This window comes from Prionailurus viverrinus, chromosome A1 (assembly GCF_022837055.1).
Source record: "Prionailurus viverrinus isolate Anna chromosome A1, UM_Priviv_1.0, whole genome shotgun sequence".
NCBI classification, from domain to species: Eukaryota; Metazoa; Chordata; class Mammalia; order Carnivora; family Felidae; genus Prionailurus; species Prionailurus viverrinus.
This window is the reverse complement of record NC_062561.1, coordinates 77,955,203-77,979,167: the sequence shown is the minus strand read 5'-3', so window position 1 is coordinate 77,979,167 and position 23,965 is coordinate 77,955,203. Positions and strand designations below refer to the sequence as shown.

The 23,965-nt window shown below is 44.1% G+C and overlaps 1 protein-coding gene across 1 annotated transcript in view; it reads left to right on the top strand.

Moving 5' to 3' along the window:
- Nucleotides 1-23,965, top strand: part of NALF1 (NALCN channel auxiliary factor 1) — a 628,937-nt gene that overhangs the window by 587,641 nt on the left and 17,331 nt on the right. Inside the window, exon 2 of the mRNA XM_047865073.1 lies at nt 6,589-6,760. Coding sequence (XP_047721029.1) covers nt 6,589-6,760 — 172 coding nt within the window. The remainder of the gene's footprint in view (nt 1-6,588; nt 6,761-23,965) is intronic.

Sequence of the window (23,965 nt, the reverse complement as noted above, 5' to 3'; positions counted from 1 at the left end):
TAGACCAGATGCCAGAGAATGAGAGAGAGAGAGAGAGAGAGAGAGAGAGAGAGAGAGAGAGGTGCTTTGGAAACAAAGATTTTAGCTTCTCTGTTTTAAAGATGACCATTGAATCCTCCTAAGAGTGGATGATTGCCCTGGAAGAACGTGTGGAGGAAAGTTTAGAACACAAGCCGCAGGGGTACCAACATTTTGGGGAGTGGCAGAGGAAGCAAACAACGGTGATGGTGACGGTGGCGAGGAAAGACAGGTACAGATGGAGGAGGCGTGGCCGGGGGAGGGGCCAGCCAAAGTCCCATCATCAGGAGCACGGAGCCAGTGCGGGCATTGAAAGAAGGAGCTTCATCAGTAGCGTTCAAAGCTGCCAAGAGGTCAAATAAGAAAATAACCCATTTCAGCAGCTGGGTTTATCATCGGAGCAGCCAAGTTGCTTAGAAAGAACAGCTTCTGTGGAGCGGTTGGGGCTGACGCCAAATGAAAGGGAGAGAGGAGGGAAAAGATGAGACAAGCCTGCAGGGGCAAAGCCAGGCAGGTGTGAACGAGGAGGAGAAAGGGAGAAATGGAGTTGGCTTTGTATCCCTTGGATAGCGCTGGAGACACAAGTGCTTGCTGGGGTTTTCTGAGCCCCATTCTGAGTTCCATTCATCTTTGGATGGAACATTCTCTCTTTATAAGAAAGCGCCGTCGATTTGCTTTGCTTTTTTTGTCATCTGTAGCATCTCATGAGTGTCCACAGACTCCCACAAATAGCTCCCTGGCTGGCAGACTGGCGAGGTCGCACCCCCTTTTCTGACCAGCTCCCTCTCCTGTGCGGAACGAGCCTGGGGCCCCGGCGTGGTGGTGAGCACAGTTTGGGCGGACTTCAAAATGTAGGGCAGCCCCAGGGAGCAAGGGGAGTTCTGAAGTTCTGGAGGGGAATAGACCAAGTGTTATGACAGGATCCCAAAGTGGGTCACCAGCAGAAACTGGAAGGTATTTGCATCTTATTTAGGAAATGGGGCCAAGACGTAGCCCTGGAGGACAAGGCGTACGGACATCGGAGGCTCAAGGAGCCCGGTGCTCAGTGTGCCGTCCATCTCCTAACGCATTCTTCACTTGCCTTAGCTCATCGTTAGGCAGGGGTTTGTTTACTTGTTTTTCTCTTGGAATACATCAGTATTTCCAATTTCTGGGTGCCATGCGCTTTAACGAGACACGGACACAAATAAAGAAGAAAGCAGACATTCAGACACAGGAACGTGAACATGTATTTTGACCTCTACCTCTACTTACATTGCAACGGCGTGCGTTGCACGCATCAAAGTGCAGTAGCCTGAGGCATTTGCTACAGCAGACTTTTGCTTACATAACCAATTATTCCACCCTCACACACTCAAAACTCAGGCCACTAATGCATTAGAGCTGACAGAAAAGGATCTAATAAAAGGTATCAACACATGTCGTAACCGTAGAAAGAATCTGTCCTTGCTAATGCTTGGGGAAATAGGAAAGCAACCTTCTAACACAAAGATGACAACCATTTTCAACACCTGACGTTTTTCTTCATAATAAAAAATTGTAGCCAACATGATATTTGTTTCAGCAGGCCAGTGTATATTTGCGATATCAATCTGCTATCTAGCTCTAAAACACAGGCATAGATTTGGGGGAGGGAGGCAAACATATTTAAAGGAAATGAGAATCCCAGCTTCTATTGGAAACATTTGAATCTTATGTATGTTTGAAAGGGTCTCCACAGGATTGGCCACAGCCAAATGGAATGTCCAGAACCAACAGAAGTCATGGGAATCTGGCATCATATATTCCACTGGTCATTTATAATGGCGACCCTGTTAACCATGATTATTTGGTAACACAAAGGTGACTATTTTAGGCTCATCCTTATACCCGCAGAAAGCATTCCCTTCCAGAACCCCATAGCTTAACATCGCTCCCCATAATTGGGAAGCAGACAAAGAACCCCCCACAGCCGAGTCTTCCTCTTGAGATTTTTCAGCTCAACCACACTAGTGCCATTACAACCAAAACTTTGCTGGGCACGGAAAATTATCTGGAAAACACGTCATTCTTCATTGTGAGTCTAGAGATGACTTCTGTAGACCAGGCTCCCTTGGATTGCCCCTCCTCTCCTCTCTCTTTGCTGTCCAGGCTCACATCTTCAAATAGGTCCGTGTCACTAAGGGATGTGAATGCAGAAGAGAGCCTGGGGGGCAGGTGACAGCCCGCTGTGTGGAATTACAAGGCAAAGCTTCCAGAGTGCGGTCCTGAAATGAAGTGACCTGCGGGGGGGGGGGGGGCAGGGGGAAAGAGGATGTTAGGAATGAACAATGCTCAGTTGATGGCTTCCAATATGGCGGTGCATTATTAAAACAATGGTCTGGAAGTCAGGGGTTTGAGGTCATCATCACCTGTGATCTTTCTAGGCCCCTTTCCACTTTAAGTGAAGAGGCTCAGAAAGACCACCACTAGAATCTCTCTACTCTGGAACGCCCCCTTCAGTGACTCCAGAGGTGTGGACCTGTTCATGTAGCGGTCACTCCCCGCATCCCCTCGAGGGGTGGGGGGGCCTCCAGTTTCCAGCATTCCCAGTGCCGGTCTAGCTGTCGAGACCCGAACTCCATTCGTTTGGTGCTATAATCTCTCTGTCCTTGTTTCTTTATCTGTAAAATATTTCCCGAACACGTCCCAGAGTCTTCATGGGCAACACATAACAAGTGCGAAAATGGTTTGGGAGAGAAGGAGAATATCGTAACCGAGATAGTAAGTAAAAATGACATTGTCCTTTAGGCCATTGTAATCACGTAGTCTGTTGCTTTTGCAGACTGCAACTTGAGCATGTCGCCCATTTACTGAACAGTGGGCAGCTGCCAAGCAAGGTTTCTGTACAGTCAGTGGTCATTTCCACGGGGCACGGGGCGGAAGTGAGCGTGTGGGTGAGGAGGTCATTTGCTCTGTCCTTCGTGAGCATAGGTACCTGGCAAACAGTGCTCTCCAGACACAAAAGAGCCCATGCCCTCAAGGAGGGGTGTGGGTGGATGTACTCCAACCACTGGTTTTGTTTCTTTCCCAAATTATTGTTCAGCATCATATAATCATTTCTTCTATTTAGTGACGTCTAGAAAAGCGATTACCTAATGCTTCTCTCCAGAGGAGAAGGCGAGGCCATCATAAGAAAAGATTGCTGGCCTTCTTTATACTGCAGAGTTTGTATAAAAAGAGACAACTTCATTTACTCTTTATCAGGTGCTTCTGTGTGAGAATCCTTCCGTATTTTAACAAATTAACCATCTTGTTTCTTTAGCTTTGTGCCACTGAAAACCATCTTTCTCAGCCTCTCTTCCTCAAAGACTTCTAAAAAGGCACTGACAGGTATCTCAGAGTCACTTACTTCTCTCACTGTCCCCCGAGAATCACAGCACACTGGCGGGAGCTAACTCAACTCCGGCTCACATGTTCCTGGTTACAGACAACTCATACCTCACAAGACAGCCCGTTGTATTTCTTCTCTTCTGGCAAGAAAGCTCTTCAGCCCATGCCAGCATGTACTTGTCTGCCTTCCCTTGGTCTGTGTCTTCTGATCTCACACTTAGAAAACCATTGGCCATGAGCACACAGTAGCAATGCCCTCAAAGTCAACAGCAAAGGCCTCCCCTTTCTTTTTCTGCCCACGATGCTTCTGTTCCCCGATTGCTTTCTGACGTATCGCATCCCCTGAACCAAAATTTTGGAAGATGTGGAAGGCTCGGGTGACGAACCTTCCATTGCATTTGGAAAGTCTCAGAGTTGGTTAATAAGAACTAATGATGCATGGAAACCCGGCTGGAGAGGTTGTTATCGCTCCGTAGAAGGTCCAGAGCCCTTTGCACATTTGTCCATAGCTTACAACCTGATCTTTATAAAAAGTGCTTTACTTACTAGGTCTTTAAGTAAAAAAAAATCTGCCAAAGAAATATAGCTGAAACAGCATGGAAGGAACCAGAAGAAAAATGGATCCATTCCAGTTGGGTGATGCTAAGGAGTTTGATTGCAAGGAGAATGTGTATATTTCCCGAGAGGCTTCGATCTGTGATACCCCATTGTCTGTGAGAGGGGACAGGGTCTTGCCTAAGGTGGGGTTGACCAGGTACAGGATATGACTTGCTATTCAGGAACCACTTTAATTTGAAGAGCTGTGCAATAGCAAAGTAGGAGGCAGAATGGAGAGGAGACTCTGGCCCATAAGAATGTGTGCAACTTTCTGAAATTGTGTAGCGGTATTCCCTAAGAGCGAAGAGGTCACTCTGCTTTTTTTACAACCCCAGAAATATGCAGAATGTGAACATTGCTTATCATGGAATTGTATTGTTGTTGGAACTGTAGACTTGGTACTCAACTTCCCCTGGTACTGAGAAAAGGAAATTAAAACCAGGAATCATAAGACAGACACTGCCATTCCTAGAGTACAGCCTGGTTTATGTCATAAATGTCATATACCATATTACATATTATGTTATATTGCACAAATACCAATGTATTTTGAAAAACAATCTGCATTGCCCCCGAAGCATGGTTGGGAAACCACGTTACTTTTCTTTCTTCTGAAACTCGTACTTTTTAAAAAAATTTTTTTTTCAACGTTTATTTATTTTTGGGACAGAGAGAGACAGAGCATGAACGGGGGAGGGGCAGAGAGAGAGGGAGACACAGAATCGGAAACAGGCTCCAGGCTCTGAGCCATCAGCCCAGAGCCCGACGCGGGGCTCGAACTCACGGACCGCGAGATCGTGACCTGGCTAAAGTCGGACGCTTAACCGACCGCGCCACCCAGGAGCCCCTGAAACTCGTACTTTTGACCTCTTTCTGACAGCATGAGGGCACTGTCCCCACCTGTCACCTCTGTCCCCTTGCCTCTCATTCGCACACCCCTTCCCGTTGTTTCTGCATTGAGATTTAACAAACCGTAGGGGTTCCCTTAGCTATTTGTAGTACTTTTTTCTAATGTACACTTTTATGTTAAGACCTGTTCAAAAGGTCTTAAGTCTTCAAAAGACTATGAGAGTGCCAATTATTTATGTATTTTCCTATCAAGTTTTATAAACCCTTATAAATGAGTTGCTGATGACAGCGAATAAATTACTCTTAGCGGTCTAACCTTAAATCTGAATTTCACATTCATTCCATTTTACCCCCACTGAGGCCCCTTCGATCAAAGACTAAAGTTTCATTTTGATCAAAGCAACAGAAAGTGATGAATAACATTCCAATACCAAACAGACACTGGCCAGCCACACGCAATTTGGTGCTGATGTCAGGTGGATTCACAAACTCCCTTGTGATTTTACAAGTTCTTCTTGAAACAAACATTTTCAGATTAAGCAGAGCATCATTTTGAAGAGTGCAGGATTTGGAGCCCTACGAAGAGTGGGTTTGAATTCTGGATTTTTAAATTTACTTCCATTACGAATTATGATTTGTACGCAAAGCATGACTGGTCGTTACCTTCAAAGCGTGCGCTGAGCATTACATGGAGAAAAAAGTATGTGACACGCTTAGAACAGAGTATATCAACCAAAGTTGATAAATACTATGTACAGTTCTTGCTACTATTGTCAAATGTTTATGATCTCTTATCTCTTAGTGTACGTCTAACTGTCAACCATTCACGTTTCTAGGGAAGGCATAGTTGACAAAATCTTACCCGACTATTATTAACCCTAGAGACAGACAGACAGCAGCCCCCCATGCCAAGGATCTGGGAAACACCTGCTTCCCAGCAACCTCTACTGTAGATGGGTGCTTTCGTCATCGTTTTATTTGGATTGAGGTTGCGCCCTGTTTCCTTAGGCAAGGAAGGGGCATTTGTTTTTCAATATTTATTTTCCTGACTAGCTATCGAAAACAAAGAGGTAAATGAAGTCATAATCATTTCACATCTCATTACGTGAACGGAACACCTAACATATATCCGCATGGATGGTCCAAGCTGTGGTTCGCATGCACTGCAACGCCAACACATGCCAGGGCTGACCTAGGTGGGGTGTTTCCGGGCTTTGGGACGATGAGGTTTTTAATGCACTTGATGTGAGTCATGAATGTAATTGCCCACGGCTACTTTTGTGTGTCTGGAGTGGAAGCGCTCGCTGGTGGCGCTGGTTGCAGAGGACACAGCGCCATCTAGTGCCCACTGGGAGCATAGCTGGAGGGGCCTCCTGCTCAGTCGAACGTTGCAGTCTATTACGGGTTTTTTGGTGTTTGTTTTTTTGTTCGTTTGCTTGTTTGTTTGTTTACTTTCTGTATCCCTGGACTTTGAAACTTCAGGTTCTGATGAACGCCACTATTTTTCAGACGAGCTTCGTCAAACCAAACGCCGTGTGACCTTTTGCATACTCTCGGAAAGGCTCGATCCAATCACGTTTGGCTCTGTTGCAGACTTCTGTGGCTACCTTGCTATCACTTGCAGCTAGCGTTGTGTAAAAGAGCGTTCTGGAAATGAGAGTTTCCTTAGGATCCACTTGGCACCACGGCATGCTTCTCACGGTACAGCATGTCCTGTACGAGAGACAGAACTCTTGTCATCCCTCCCGATTTTTGATTCTTCTCTTTTTTCAGATTGTCTACAAAGCCTGGCTGTGTTCCCAGTACTTTGAAGTCGCACAGTTTAACTGCAGAAAGACAATTCCTTGCAAGCAATACTGTTTGGAGGTTCAGACGAGGTGTCCGTTCATATTGCCCGACAACGATGAAGTCATCTATGGGGGACTGTCCAGTTTCATCTGTACAGGTACAGTGCAGGGCGGGGTTGTCACTCAGCCGCTCCTGGTCTCTGCTCTCATAGGTGATGTTTGTCTGCTTTGCTTTTGCCTCCTACTGATGTCACCTTGAAGACATGCCTGGTAGTTTTCCACGCTTTCCTTCATCGAAGCCCTGAACGAACTTGGTTGGGAAAGATCACGTTATCGATAGGGGACCTGTGACCCACGGTCATTTACCTTGCAAAAGGATACTCCTGAGGGGAACATGTTAGCAATCATGAGACAGGCTTCAACTTGACTTAGAGTGGTTGGATTCTGCCTGGAGCTTTGCGTTACCTGAGAACAGATGATGTGACCAGGCCAGTAAAATTTCGCTGCTTCTTCAGATCGGTAACGTGTTCACGTCTCCACGTGTATTTTCTGAGAAGGTTTATGTTACTTTATCTTCAATGAGTGTCAAGACCATAAAAAACTGACTACCTGAGTTATTCGTGTGTGTGTGTGTGTGTGTGTATGTGTGTGTGTGTGTGTGAGAGAGAGAGAGAGAGAGAGACGCACAATAGAGGCTAGATACAATTTTAACTCCTCTTCCCCATTAATAGTGTTTACTTCTTTCAGCAAATCATTCAGGCTGGGCCAAACAACAATATCAGCATTCAATTTCTGGGTATTTATAAGCATTACATAATTTAGACACAGAATAAGACGTTAAGGATAAAAGTAAATTGTTTTGTGCTTTTATTTTAAATAAATGGCGAGTAGACACGTGAGAACCAGACACTTTGCCACGGTGATGAGATAGAGCGTTATCTTGGCACAAAAAGTGCCACACATGTCCTTGTCACTAGATGGCTTCCATGGAGGCAGGGTTAGTTTTCAAGTTTTGAGGATAAAAGTCTACGGTACGTGTCCAGACATGTGAAAAGCTCCTTCCTCCTTCTATTAGACCTTATGAAACCCTTCTACAACACAGTGACATATGAAGATGCTCGGCATGAGAGTTTATCAAATTATTTCCAGATCACATATTCACATTCCTGTCCACTAGCCATTCTGTTCGAAATCTAGGCGATAAGCTATCAAGAGACAGTCAACCAAATTTCTCCCTGAAAAACTGGATGAGTATTTCCTGTGCTTCCCAGTCCAGTGGGAAGAACATCTAAGGGAAGGTTATGAGATAGGGCCTTTCGTCCTATTTGTATGCGTTGTCTCTGAGCCATTGGGTGGCTCCTCGTTAGCAAATTAGCAATAGCAAACACCCCCAGGCACGTTTGCTATGAGGGTTATGGATAAGAGAGAAGCACAAAATACGTCTTCAATAGGCAATAGCCGTTGTACATAAGAAAGTAATCTGTAGAATGTAAATGCATTTACCAATCATTTTTGTTATTCACTGATTGAATGCTGAGACCATTTTCCCAGCTCCTCTCTGATGGGAAGACAGAGAGAGAGGGAGAGAGAAAGAGACAGAAAATGAAAGGGGAGGGAGAGAGGGAGGGAGGGAGGGAGGGAGGGAGGGAGGGAGAGAAGGAAGGAGGGGAAGGGAAGGGAAGGGAAGGGGAAGGAAAGAAGGAAATTAGTATCATCTCCCTTTAATTGAGCCAAAATTCACCAGACACAGGCTATTAATTTACTTGACATCCACAGAAAACTTTCCATAAATGGTCATCAAGATAAAGTTTTCAGCTCTTGACTCTGGTCGATTAGGTGTCTATGATTTTAGGGACTTCAGAGTAACTCGTGGCATTTTATATAAAGGCTGTATGTTAGTTCAGTCACATGCATATAGATTTTTTTTTCCCAGAGAAGGTCAGTAGTTTTCACCAGATTCTCAAAATAGACAGCAGTCTCAAATGAAGGACCAGGTAGTTGTCTTTCTCTTCTGTTCCTAGCCTTTAATCCGTGTGTGTGGATCTGATACCGGTTTGAGTATTCATCCCTTTTCCTTGTATACTTTCAAGGCCATCTGAAAGCTAAAGATGGGATATAATCTCTTTCTGCAGAACACAAGCAGGAAGTCCCCTATATATTTTTTTTTAATTGAAGTATAGTTGATACACAATATTATGTTAGTTTCAGGTATACAGCATAGTGATTCGATAAATTGATAGATTATGCTCTGCCCACCACAAGAGTAGCTAACCATCCGTCACCAGGCAACACTATTACAGTGTCCTTGACCATATTCCTATGCTGTGCCTTTTATCTCTGCGACTTATTCATTACGTAACTCGAAGTCCGTACCTCCCACTCTCCCTCCCCCATTTTGTTCGTGCCCTCCCCGCCAACACACACCCTTGCCCTCTGGCAACCATCGGTTTATTCCTTGTATTTATGGGTCTGTTTCTGCTTTTGTTCGTTCGTTTGTTTGGTTGGGGTTTTAGATTCCACATCTAAGTGAAATCCTATGGTATTTGTCTTCTACCTTGTATTCTTCATTGCCTTTGAGTTTTGTAAATTCAGTTTTTTCATAGTCATAGCTACATCACCGCAGGAAAGAGACAGGAAAAGGGAAGTATGTCATTGGGTCCGAGAAAATGCCACGGACCATAGATTTCTGGGAGAGTGCCATCACTGAATACCCAGAACCTAACTCTTCATTCACCACTCAGTTGGGCTTTTTTTGTTCCTTTCATCATTCAACTTCTCAAAAATGTGCAGGATAAATTCTGAAGGCATTTTACCTTGAAGTTCTACAAACTGTTTTGACAAAAAAAGATACTAATCCTCAGATTAAGCTGCTTTTCTACAGTGTGACCCAGGCCTTCTTGAAGAATTCTTCTCTCTCTTGGTAACTAGCAGTCACCATTCCCCCTCAGATGTCCGTGGAAATTTGCTACTGGACCTGAGCAAGAGACATACTGATGCTGTCACTTGCTGGTTTGTCACTACTGAGAATCGTTCCAAACACGATCCCCCAAAATAGCATGTTCTGCGAAGAAGTTAACTCAGAGAACAGCTCCCAGGGGCCACTGGTCAAACCTATGGAGCCAAGTGGCTTGACCCACTTCTAGAGAAACTAGTAAGACCTTTATATGTATAGCATTTATTCTCGAACATTGTCATACAATTTTTGTTGGCTCATCTCTTGCAGATGGGCATGGAGATCCAAATAACTCACCTTTTAGATGGCATGAATGAGAGTCATCTCAAGTGTCTTTATGCATTTTGAATGCAATGTCTTCTGTACTCAGGCAGAATTAGACTAAATAGAGTAGAGAAATAGGAATTTTTTTTTTCCAGCTTCCCGGTTGACTGCAGATAACCTGAGACCAACTGGGATGGCGGGATCACAGCCACTTTACATGCTCACAAGTAGCAGTAGGCTTGCTGAGCCCCTTCCTTATTGAAATAGGTAGAATGACAATCACTGAACACAGTTCTGTTCGAAGGAATTAGCCAATAGGTTGGTCTTAATCTTGCCTTCAGTCATTCCTCATTGTTGCTTTAACTTAAGGGTTTTTTTTCCATTCTATATAGTGAAAAATATAATCATTTATCATCAATAGTTGAATGAATAGATGGAGTTTCCTTCAAATTCAACATATTTAATTATAGAGGTTTCCCTCCTATTGGAAATAAATCCAATTCACAAATTCCAGAAGAATAGCGATCCCCTCTAGAGTCGACCTCAAAAAAGTGTTCAGGAAGCACATCCCCCTGTATGGCTTGTTGCCAGATGCTGTCCGAGTGAATCAATTTTGTTCAAGGTTCCTCTCCATGGTAACAAAGCAGTGGTGTTGTGATGCCTTTTCCTGAGAGTCCCCCGCACCCAGCCATTTAGGGATGTGGGCTTACAGGACACCCAGTTCCTCCTCTCCTATGTGCTATTATTACCTATCTGCTGACACCCAAGATTCCTGTCATCTGCCCCAAAAGGGCCTCTCAGCCCTTCGGTTCAGTTTGGGTGCAAGTTTTGGTAACAGTTATTAGGTTCAGGATTTAGCACCTCCTGCTTTATGTGGCTTTTGTGACTTACCCATCTCGTAAATTTGAATGTATTCAATGTTTATGTCTCGATCACCTGCTACTCCATGTGTCTGTGATCCTTCGTAAGCCCATCACTTATGAAAGAAAGCAGACTCTCAGATAATGCGTGCCTGCTGCTGTTCAGCGTCTTTGATTGAGGATGCTACAGAAGGTCATGACCAAAGGTCAAACCACAAACATAGACGACAAGAAGGGTTCCTCCTTGTATGTTTCATTCTGATTCTGTTTTAGGAAATGAAGGCAGGACACTTTGCCTGAGATCGCTCTTGGGTTTTTTTTTTTCTGTTAAAGAATAAAAGTGGCACATCACTGAAGGGGTATTTGAAAAATTAATTGGGGAGAAATTCTGAGGTGCTGTCAAGGGTGAAACCTGTCTTTTACTGGGAGGCATTTATTGAGCTAAAACTTCTCAAGGTGGGCCCAGTTCCCAAGCTCAGCTCGCATAATGCGCTGCTATTTTAGAAACCCGGCTTCTTCCTCTTCAGAGTGCAAGGGTGGAGTCGTTCGCAGATTCTGGATGTCAACCCATCACTGGGATAATTATGCGGGTTTCCCCTCTGCACCCTCCCTCGCCTTGTTCTAGAATCCCCAAGAGAGATCCTTGATTGCTTACCTGTAACAGTGAACCAACATTAGGAAAACAGAAGTAGCAGAAGCTCACAGGCTGTGGGTGCTATGGTAACAAACATGAAAATTACCACTTGATTGATAGATAAAATAGAGTCGACAAGATTTGCTGCGGTATTTTTCATAAATTAGTGAACGGGGAAGAAAAAGTAAAGTTGGTCTGCTGGGGGTTACTGACAATGGAGATAAAACATATTTTGAGAAATCTGTGTAAATTCTGCATTTCATTCTCTTGGCTGTGACAAGATAAGGTTATGTTTCTGTCTCTGGGGGGAAGGCGGTGGGCTGCTGTTGTTGGTGCTGGTGACAGGGTTGATTAGAAGTGATGGAGGACGGGCGCCCCCTGGTGGCGAGACTGCGCTACTGCAGAAGGAGGTGGTGGCCAGGAGAGACTGCTGGGGGGCGTGGGGCGGGGGGGGGGGGGGGGGGGGGGGGGGGAAGGGGCAGTGGAAGGAAATACTTTGATATGCATATTGTTCAAATCAGAGAGGAATTTTTTAATGTCTCCTGTCTTATAACCCACATGAGAGCATTCACAACTGGGAAAGATTATTTCCAAAATCCAGTTCTGACATGACTAGGAGCTGATAAAAAATGTTTTTCAGCAACATACAAGATCTTCTCATTAAAGGAGGAGCATTTTCGTAGAAAAATCTGCTACCTATAGGTTTTCATTTGCACACCTATGCTATTTTAAATTTCTGTATTTTCCTCAGCGTGTGGGTGTGTTTCACTATTTTTTAGAACGTGGTGGAGGACAAATTCTGAGAAAAGAATGACTTATTGGCACTTAGGATATAGTGCCATTTAATGTCACACGACAACTCCTAATAAATGTATAAAGACTCGGGCCAAAAGAGGAATGTGAAGGGACATGTCATGACTAGAATAAAATAAGGAAATATGAAATTGGGTTATTCAAAAAATTACCTAAGTAGAATGTAGTGACTTTGTGTGTTTGGGACGTCTTCTACCATTAAAATACTGCACTTTTTGAGGCTTATTCAACTCATGTATTCAGATCCAAGTTCAGGTCTTCATCCTCAAGGCTGTTTTTCCCGATCCCACTCCAATGGATTCCCAACAGCTCAGGTTTGCCTTGACCAAGGGGATAGTGCAGGGAACAAGTGCTGAATAACAGTTAAGATACCTGGATTCTGACCATAACTGTGATTTTGGAAAGCCATGCCCTCCCAAAGGCTTCCAATTCCTGGTCTCTGCAAGTGGCTAACAGAATCCGGAGTTTAATGGGGACCAACTCTGGTCCATTACGGCACATGCGGGATACCCCAGTGCCAAGAGCCCAGAGCAGAATGAAGAGTCCACGCTCGGTCATGTTGGGGCAGAAAGACACTGGGCTCCTGGGTGATCCCAGGAGGAACTGGTGGGTGAACCCATCTAGCTCCAGCTCTGCCGATAAGGGTGATCATACCCTTGGCAAACCTGTGTACCGAGACAAACTTTGGGGGAATTCTAACAGGGTTCAGGTGTCCTTCCGGGTTCCTGCATCTGTTGCCTGGCCTGATCTCAGAGGACTAAAAAGGATTAAGTCGGAAAAAGTTGAGGAACCAGCCCTAAGAAGTGCTCGGCCTGGATCGCAGTGAGCTTGGACCTTACTGCCTCAGAGAACCATCAAGGGCCAAGCCTGTGGGCATTTCCTGGTGGGTCATCAGGTAAGCGAGCATTGCAGATGGACCGAGCAGAAAGCTGGCCTCTTTGATGGCAAGCAGGATGCTAGCGACATCGGCCCACAGTTGCCTGTTCACCTGCAGCGCAAGTGACGCTTCCTGTAGCGGACAGCTGTGTCTGTCTTCTCTGAACCCCCAGGCTGGACGGCCTCCCTTTGCTCAAGCCAGAACTGTTCAGCGCCCCCTTAATGGAAGGGTGACGCCGGGCCCCCGGACGGCGAGCTGGTTACTCTGGGCTTAGGCAGAAGTTGAATCAAAACGTCAGAGATTTTTCTCTCGAGTCAGAAGGGGGATGACATATACATCCTTATCCAGATTCCCCGGCCCTCTTTGTGACTGACAACACTCAGAAGTGCTTCCAGATGGTGTGAGAGCAAGGGAAGAATTCTGATTCTGGAACTTCAGTTTCAGAAGGGTTGGGACTTCCCAGAACAGGTGAAATCCTGTTTAATGAAGGTGCAGGTCTGCTTCGTCTTCCGTTAAACATCTCTGAATTATTTATACCCTCCTTGTAGCAATTCTGGATATTGAGCTGCTTTAGGCATTTCGATGACCTCACAGGATTATGGAGCCAGTCAATTGTAGAACCAGCCTGAATGACAGCCGTCACACGGTCTCGTGTGGCTTGTACATAGGGTTATACAGAGGCTTCCCCCGAAAAGAACGCTGCTATTCCAGAACAAGAAGAGATCCATATTCCCTGGCTATTAGTCCAGTGTTTGTGTTACTGGTACAACAGGAAATGACCAGTCAGTCTATCCTGGGATCAGCCGGTAAGCTCTTGTTTCCTTACCACAAAACAGCTGGAAAAAGCCAGTCCATGGGGACAGAGAAGACGGATTACAACTCCCAGTCTGTGCAACACTGTCTTCTCGTCCTGGCTTCACTACATCACATACCGCATTAAAAATGAGCATTACGAGGATTCTCTACCCAGACCGTTTTTTTCTGGTTAAGGAAAAGAGAACTGTCATGCTCTGTTCTCTGGAAAATGTGTTTAGATGGCTAGCTTTTTCTTTTCTTTTAAATTTTTTAATGTTTAAATGTTTGGGGGAGAGAAAAGGACAGAGTGTGAGCAGGGGAGGGGCTGAGAGAGAGAGGAGACACAGAATCCGAAGCAGGCTCCAGGCTCCGAGCTGTCAGCACAGAACCTGATGCGGGGCTCCAACCTACGAACCGCAAGATCATGACCTGAGCCGAAGTCGGATGCTTAACTGAGCCACCCAGGTGCCCTGATGGCTGGCTTTTTCAGATTAAGCAAGATTTTTAGATTGTGTACATACAAACATGCACACGTATTGGGGTGAAGGGTCATGACAAAGACCCACCGTCTGAAATGTTTGCATAAATAAAATTGCAATCTAAACGACCTTCTTCTGGGGGTTTGGCCATAAGTGCATGTTTGTGTCCCCTGAAGAAATAATGCATTAGATAATTTTAGAAAGGAAAGTGAACCAATTTTTCTCAATCTTGATTCTTGTGGGCTTTTTTTTTTATGATTTGGCTTGAAATTACCAGATGAGATGGGTATTGTTAATCATAATTTCTAATTTATCAGGTAATCATATCTAATCTTTAAAAAAAAAAAAGGAATAGCAGCACACATCTTCAATGTGCAGTTTCTTCAAATTAGTATAATTTAGAAGCTCGGTTTTATACCGATGATGCAGTCATGGTTCGAAATAATTTTTAAAATTTTCTTGGAAAATAATTTTCATGGTCTACAGCATGCTTTAGGAAATTTATCCAAATGTGTGACATAGAGCCCTATACATAATATATCATATGTCATTAATTTATATATACAAGTCACATGTGTAATTTAAATATGCATATAATTTAAAAAGCCAAATTTCACGAGTAATGGAGACAATTACAAGAGGAAATGCGTTTAAAAATTGAAACTCAGTTTTTAAGCATGGCTTTAAAATTAGCTTTAAAGTCAGTTCCAAAAACAGGAGTGAGTCCAATTGAGGAAAGACAGCACGGATGGAATTAATGTTCAACCTCCCCAAAGGAAAGGTTGAGAATCCAACGCCCCGTTGAGAATAAATCTTCGAGGATGCCATTTAAGACAACAGTTGTATTGCCTTTGTTACCTTATTGCTTGCACTGTCTTCCAGTCCCAAACGTGGCATCTTGTCTCTTTATTAATTTGAATTTGAAGCATCCTAAGTCAGGCAGAGAGGCCCAAAACACTGGCTTCACCATGAGACTCATTCCCTCTAGTATGTGTAGGGTTCATGGTAACCTTTATTAGGTTATTGGGTAACATGGTAACCTCCTTACTGTGCATTTCATCACCAGAGGGGGAAGAAAAAGCTTAGCTCGGTTGACTTGGGACATTTGCCATGATTCAGCCTTTCTCGGTGTCTGTGGGCTCGGAAAGCCCCAGGAAGTCCAGCTTCCTCCTCTAGCTTTGGGAACAAACACTGCGAGAGAAATTAAAATGATTCCAACCACAAGAGAAATAATTGTCCCGAGATAGGATCTATTTCTTACTGCATTACGAATTCTTACAGAGATCATTTAAAATTGTGGAGTCCTATTTTGAACTGAACAGAACCAAAGACAGTGGAGTCTGATCTCTTCCAAGGTCTATTATTGTGTGCACGTAAGTGGATAAAAGCAACATCTTTGCCAAACATAGTGTGTTTTAAAGGCCAGTCTTCAGGAGCTGGAGACAAAGCCACGACAGTCGTCTTTAGCCGTCTTTTCTCTTCCAGTGTCTCTATCTGCCGGGATGGTCGGGTGACATTTTCACTGCATCCCACCCCCGCTCACCTCACTGCTCTTTCTTCTCTTAGTTTGAACGTGGAGTTTCCGCTGACTGCCTCCATTGGAATTGGAGCAAAGTCTATATGGCCACACTGATGTCACTGCGACTAAAGCCGCTATTACATACGCTTGAAATAAATAAATTGTATTTACTTATTTTTGAATTGATAATACATGCATACGGCACACTATTTGAAAGATACCGAAGGGTGAAAATTAAGCCAATCCCTCCCTGCCCCCCCCCCACCTCCAACCGGCAAGAGAGCAGTCGCCTAAAGAAGTGTCGTTATCCAGTCAGTTCTGAAGTGATGGCGTTTAGGTGATTTCTAATCGTTATTAAGTCCACGTTGGCAAGAAGCGTCTCCTTTCCTCCACTTGTGATGTCATCTGCAGGATAAATGCTGTACCAGGAGGCAGAGGTGGGTTTGCTGGGTCACAGGGTCTGTGCAGTTAGGGTTTGGAAGAAACTTGCCATGTGCCCAATCAGAGCAATCCCTCTCTCAAAGTCCTGCTGCCCTGAGGTGGTCCTTAAGCTCCAGTAGAGGGCTGGACTTGACCCCTGTGACCCATCGTCCCCACCAGCCTCACTTGCCACTTCTTCTTTGGAGCACAGCTCTCTGGATGCCATGCAGCGAGAGCGTCCCCCTGCCCGGCACAGCCCTCTCCGTGCCCTCATCTGGCTAACCCTTTGACACCTGTCACCCCCTTAAGAGGTCCCTGACACCCCAAGTTTGGGTGGGTTATACTTGTGCCCACAGCACCCTGTGATTACGTCTTGTCACCTGCTGTGTTGCAGGGCAAGACATCACGTGGGCCTGGCCCGTCCTCCCCACCTCATGGTGAACCCAACTGGGGCCACAATTTACACTGCTTCTGACGGTGTCCCCAGGGCCCACAAAAGGGCTCAGTAGGCAGTTGACTAATGGGTGAATTAATGGGTAACAGCCCCCAGGGATCTGCGGGTATCCCCCTTGTAGGTGAGGTGGGGGAAGCGCCTGGGGAAGGCATGGTAGTCCAGGCCCTGAGAGAGGGCAGGGGCTTTCTGTCTGTCTCCCTCTGCTGGCGACCTCTTGAGGACTCACACAAAAGGGGGCTGACGGTTAGATGGGCTTTAACAAAATGTTAGTCCTTTGGAGACAAAAGAGTCAGCGGTTCACTCTAAAGCTGTTTGTTCCCTCAAATTCCACCCCCTGCCATGTGCATTATACAGATGCGTGTGGAAGAGAGTTCCTTCCGCCTGAGCTAGCTCATTGCCTGGCTCCATCATCCTGCACCTCTCTTCCTCAGCACGGTCTGGATACTGGGACTTTAACAAAAGTCTAACCAACGATGTGACATCTCACCTTATGGGGTTTACATTTTAAATGCCCCTCACCCCAAACTGAGCGTGACAGTTCTGTCCCCAGCCCCCCAAATCCACAGGCTGTGGTCCCAACCCCCGGTGTCTCAGAATGTGACCTTATTTGAAAGTAGGGTCTTTATGGAGGCAATCACATTAAAATAAGGTCATTAGGGTGGGCCCTCATCCAGTTATTACTGTATGTATAAATTTGCCAGGGTCGCCATAACAAAATACCACTGCCTGGGTGGTTTAAACAACAGAAATTAATTTTCTCACGGTTCTAGAGGCCAGAAGTCCAACATCAGATGCTGTCAGCTTTGGTTTCTCCAAAGGCCTTCTTGCCATGCCGGCACACTGTCTTCCCTTTATATGTGGCCCCTGGTGCCTCCCCGTGTGTCCAAATTTCCCCTTTCTATAAGGACATCAGTCAGATCACATGAGGACCCTCCTTAAAGACCTCATTTTTAAATTAATCGCCTCTTTAAAGGGCCTGTCCCTAAATATGGCCACATTTTGAGGTACTAGAAATTAGGGCTTCAACATATCAATTTTAGGGGAATCAGCTGGTCCCACAAGAGCAGGCTCAGAAAATAGGGAAAGTTGGACGCACAGAGAGAAGATGCTATGAAGAAGCACAGGGAGAGGATGCTGGTCTGCAAAGCAACTGGCCAAGGCTCTGACCTCGGATTTCCAGCCCCCAGAACCATGAGACCAGACATTCCTGTTGTCCAAGCCCCCGTCTGTGGTGCTGCGTCAAGGCAGCTCGGAGCAATGCCTAGCAATTTTGGAATAAAACAGATAACATTCAATATTGTTTGTTCAAGAATAGAATAACGTCAAAGTCTTATATGAAGACGAATTTGGGGTACTTCAAAAGTTCTAGAGGATTAGAAGGGAGGAAGCAATAAAAAGGAATTATAAAGGCAATGAGGTGGCTCAGCCAAGAGGATTTAGAAGATAATAGTTATGTAGAGAGAGTCATAATGAAGAGAGAGTAGTCACCATCACAGATCATTTTTAATTGTAAAATCAAATTATTTTCGTAAATCTCACGAACCTCCTTTCGAAGAACGTTAGAACCACAATCAATTTGCAACGCTGTTGTGTTTGCTGTGCCCAAGTTTTCATGGTCCAACAGTTAGGAGATGTTGAAGCCTGAATCTGAAAACCCTTCATCTCAGGAAACAGTTGTGAGGGAAGTTTTTATTTTGGAAAATCTAGCCACTCTCTGCGTTTTCTGTTCAGAATTGCTGTGAAACTAAAACTGCTCCAAAAAATAAATTCTATTGTTAAGTGTAGGATGGGGGGGGGGGGGGGGGAGGGAAAATCTCTAGCTAAATAAACTTTTCATCTCCAGATAAATTGTCTTCCTTTTGGAAAAGGGATTGTTCTAATCACTTCTAACCTACTCTTGTTCTGGAATGAAATATAACATACAATAGTTTCATGAAATTTGTGGACAGCTTTTGAATTCCAAACTTTAATCCTTACAAAAAAAGAAGGGTTTACATGTATGTTCACTGCTTTTATTCTTTCCACAAAGAGAGAACTTTCGAAAGCATGGAGAAACCACCCTCAAGGAAAAGCATCAAATTTATGGAAAGATCACAAGCTCCGTCCATTAGCACAAACAGAAGCAAACGCGAGCATATAGCCAGGGGACTCCTTGTGTGAGCTTGTGGAGTCTCGGGGCTGAAAGGACCTTGGCGGTCATTTAGTGCCATGGCGGGTCTCACGCTGGCTGCGAGGACTGTTGCCTGGACTGAGGGGGAATTGAGGTGTCACTAGAACAGGTGTGGTGATCACTTAGAAATGTCTGCAGGGTGGAGAAACAGTTGTTTGTATCTGTCCAACACAGTAGCTCAACAATTAAACCTAGCAGATAAGAACATTGAAGAGTAGAGAAGTTAGGGAACCTTCCCAAGTCCTCAGGGAGGCCGGTGGGAGAAGCCGGTGCATCTGACTTCCTGCCTAGCACAGCACCTGCTCTTGCTCACTGGGCCTTTTCACCAGAACTTTACTTTGTACCTGCAGTAGCTGGCCTTCTCTCCATTGTGACTTTCTTACCAAAAGGATGACTCCAGAGGGTCATGACCTCTTCCAGCTTCTGTTACAAAACACCTTCTATGCCGGAGAAAAATGTCCAAGGAAAGTGTGGTGAAAGAATGTAAAATTATACTCTTTCTCTGCCATATTATACTCTATGTCCTTTCCTCCTAGGTGTTTTCATTTGCATTGTCACACATTCATTAAGAATTTCCTAAGGACCCACTGCATTAATTTCCTAGTGCTGCTGTAACAAATTGTCACGAATGCAGTGGTTAGTGGCTTAAACCAATATAAATGTATCACCTCACAGTTTTATAGGTCACAATGTGGACACAGATCTCACCAGAGTAACGTCAAGATGTCAGAAGGCTGCGTTCCTTCTAAAGGCTTGAAGAGAAGAACCCATTCGTGATCATTCTGATTGTTGGCAGAATTCATTTCCTTGTCGTTGTTGGACCGCAGTCCCTCTTTTCTTACTGCCTGTCTGCTCGGACAACTCCCAGCTTCCAGAAGCCACCCACCTTCCTTGGCTTGCTTTTCCCCATCTCCATGTTCAAAGTCAAGTCAACAGTGGTGGAGAAGATTCTTCACCCATCATATCTCTCTGACCCATGATTTGGCCTCCTTCTTTCCATTTTAAGAGCTCATGTTATTAGATTCGTCTCACTTGGATTAATTTTCCTATTTTGAGGTCAGCTAACGAGCAACCGTAATTCCATCTGTATCCTTAATTCCTTTTTGCCACATAACCAGATATTCACAGGTACTGGGGATTTGGATTTAGACATCTCGGGGGGAAGCCAGCATTTTGCATACATCGATTATCAGGCCTTGTGCCAGATGCTGGAGACAGATTAGGTTCATAACCTAAGACACACATGTTCATTTGTAGAATTAACAAATTAAATAAAAACTAGACTGGTGTTATTACATGTAAAGTCTTAACAGAGTACAGAGCAGGAAGGGAACAATTCACTATATCTCCATTACTTTTCTTGGAAGTAAGTATGGAGAGTGTTATTATCACAAATGCACAGACATGAAAAGGGGATACAGAGAAACTAGTTTTCCTCGGGGTTTTTTTTTTTTCAACGTTTATTTATTTTTGGGACAGAGAGAGACAGAGCATGAACGGGGGAGGGGCAGAGAGAGAGGGAGACACAGAATCGGAAACAGGCTCCAGGCTCTGAGCCATCAGCCCAGAGCCCGACGCGGGGCTCGAACTCACGGACCGCGAGATCGTGACCTGGCTGAAGTCGGACGCTTAACCGACTGCGCCACCCAGGCGCCCCACCTCGGGGTTTTTTTTTTAAGTTTATGTATTTATTTTGAGAGAGAGAGAGAGAGAGAGAGAGAGAGAAAGAGAATAGGAGGGGCAGAGAGAGAGAAAGAGAGAGAATCCCAAGCAGGCTCCACACTGTCAGTGCAGAGCCCGATGCGGGATTCAAACCCACGAACTGTGAGATCATGACCTGAGCCAAGATCAAGAGTGGGACGCTTGACCCACTGAGCCACCCAGGTGCCCCACAGTTTTCCTCAGGTTTCCACAGGTTATTTCTGAAGCAAAGAGAAAATCCATGAAGAAGATTGAATCCATTGCTTCCTTGCAACCGTCCAGTCTCACTACCATTACCATTACCACCACTGTTAGGATTGTTACTGGCCACTAATTGTGAGTGCAGAGAATGTGTAATACATTCAGCCAAGTACTTAAGGTTCATCTTGTTAAATCCCCACAGTGTCTCTGAGGAGAGTGTGCACGTTGGTGACCCTTGCAAATGGCAGAAACCTAACTAAAACGGATGTAAGCAAAATGAGGATTCATTGGTTTATATAATCTTAAAGTCCAGGGATAAGTATCAGAGTCTTATATGTTATTCATTAGATAGATAGATAGATGATTGATTGATAGATGATAGATACATAGATAGATAATGGATGGATAGATATATACATAGATGATAGATGGATAGATGATAGATGGAGGAACGCAGATATGATGAGAATGTAGGTATATTGATCTATATTGATCATATAGATCATGTAGATGTCTATTGATCTACACGTGGAGAAATGAGACATCGATGTGGACCAACCGCTAGTTCTGTCCCCATCGCCCACTTGACTCTTTCTCCCCAGCTCTAGGCTCTGCTTTTCTCTTCGTTAGTTGATTTGACCAACAGCTACAGATCTATAACCACTCAGTTTAGGAACTTCGGCAGGAAGAGATCACCCCGTTCCTGGTGTGTTTGCAGCAGTCCTGCTTTGGAGTCGGATTGTCCTAACCTCGGTCCCGTGTCCACACTTGCGCCATCACTGTGGCCTGGGCCAGGGGGCAGGGGCCGGATCAGCCTCACGTGCACCGCATCTGTCCAGCGGAGGATGGCCGATCCCCAAAGTAAAATCTGCGGGCCGTTCATCATTTAGGGTGATGTTCCTTGCGCTAAACGGCAGCTGCCCACCACACGCCTCAAGGAGAACAAGGAAGCGAGCGCGACTTTCCCAGGGGAGATGTGCTGGCAAGCACTGAGTCAGAGCCCAAAGCAGCCCCATCTTGTGCACAATGCTCAGTGTCCCTGCACTAAAGAAAAGATGCATCTCTTTGAAAAAAAATCTAACCTTGTTGGTCAAAGAGCTTTAAACACCCACAGCCTCTTTTCTGTCAAGGGATATTCATTGCTATATTTAAGCTAGAAAATGTATGCTTAATCATTTTAAAACGTTCAGTGAATGCACATAAGCAAAAGGAAGAAAAACCATCATCTACCACCAAGGGGAAAATAACATTCTATACAATGAATAGGGCTTTGCATTCTAAAATATGCTTCTGCAGCATAAAATATCATTTGAATAATAATACAGGATATGAGTATAACGTAAATTACTTAAGCGTTTTACTAATTATAGGACTATATTAAAAAACGCTTCTATGGACATATATGCACACTTACTTCCATTCACTTCGGGTTTCTTTCCATAAATTCATCTAGGTGGAGTTGGTGGGTAAAAGGGCACACAAAAGTTCAGCTTTTGATACTTGTTGCCAAAAACTCAGATAATTTATGACCACACATAGATTCTCCCCAGCGATGTGTTATACTTCTGGCTTCTCACTCCTTTATGGACATAGAATATTGTCATGAATATTCCTGTATGTTTTAAGCGAAGCATGATGCGTCATTACTTTTCAGTTTTTTAAATACTAGTGTTTGGACTTTTTTTTTCTTTTATACTGGTTCTTTTTATTTCTCTTTTGTAGTGCCTCATAACATCTCATTTTAATTTCATACGTGATCTTTTCTTTTTTCCTTCCTTTCTTTCTGTCATGACCCAGGCACGCTCTCTTTTTCCTGAATCTGTTCCTTGTGGGAAATACAGAATTTTTAAGACTGCTGCTTCCCTCACATGGAACAGAGTGGCAGACTAATCAAACACAGCAGGGGTCAAGTGGAGGGGACGCACTGAGCTAACTTCTGGTTGTGTTAGTTTACATTGTATCACCTCTGAGCCACACTTCAAAACTCATTCTTACCATTCTTTATATCTTCCCAGTTTAATGGATCTTCTACCAAACAGATAACTCTCGAGCTCTCAAATAAGAGTTATAAGTGAGTGTTAAATCCTGTTATACGCCTCCCCACCCCAAAGAGAGAGAGAGAGAGAGAGAGAGAGAGAGAATCATTTCCTGGTGTTTTATCTCTATCACTGTAAACTCATTCTTCGGCTAATTAGCAACCATTGTCAGGCTCCTTTGTATTTTGTTAAAACTTGAGTCTTGTTTCTTCAATGGCAGGTTAAACCAATGACCCCAGAGGGCAACAATCAGAAAGCAGAGCAAATAATCCAAGACATCATTGGATGAAATGAATCATAATTATGGTGCTATACCTAGCATTGTAACTAAGGAAATAAGCAATTAAAACGCTGCTGCTTGAGACATTCCCTTTGGCAACTGACATGCCAGGATCTCAGTGGAAAATATGTGTAAATATAAGATATAACATTGTTTTTAATGGAAGTGTGCATTCTAACGATGAGTGATACCCTCTTCAAGATAGCTACTCCACCCACCAAACCCCACCTGCCTGCCCCCAGTGTCCCTGCTTCTAATGTTTTTGTAATTCCTTTCGGAAAATGATTATTTTATTTTTTTTCATTTGAATGCCCTACTTTAAGTGTTGCGACTACTAGAATTCAGTTCCATTTAAATCTGAAAAACAAAAGTGGCCAAGAATTCCAGCTAATATATACATTTTTTTTAATTTAACATTAACTCTAAGATACTGAGACCAGTTTTCTTATCCGGTCTGTAAACTGCTCACGTACATTTGCTTTTCTTTAGAGTCAGAGTATTACCAATTTAAGTTTGGGCATTTATTTTGAGTACAAACATTTTGACTAAAATCACAACTGGTTTTGTTCACATTTAATGTTTCAAAACCTGGTACATCAAATTAGGAAAATAATTTTCCCCTAACTCATTGAAAAGAAAGCTTATTTTTGAAGTCAGGGTCTCTTTATGAGCTATTTCCATGCCTTGAAGCCATTACCTTGTGTTTGCCTCTGTTGAGTGCACATCGACGTTGAGATAGTTGTGTATGTGTTCTGGGATTACACAGAAAGTCTGGTTTTCTTTTTAGAAAGAAAAGCAGGAAATGTTGTTCGTACTCTAAAAACATCGATGGATCAAAGCATTAGCAAAACTGTCTCTTCAATTACAACTCATGGTTTGAGATACCGCAGCCACAGAATTATTTATA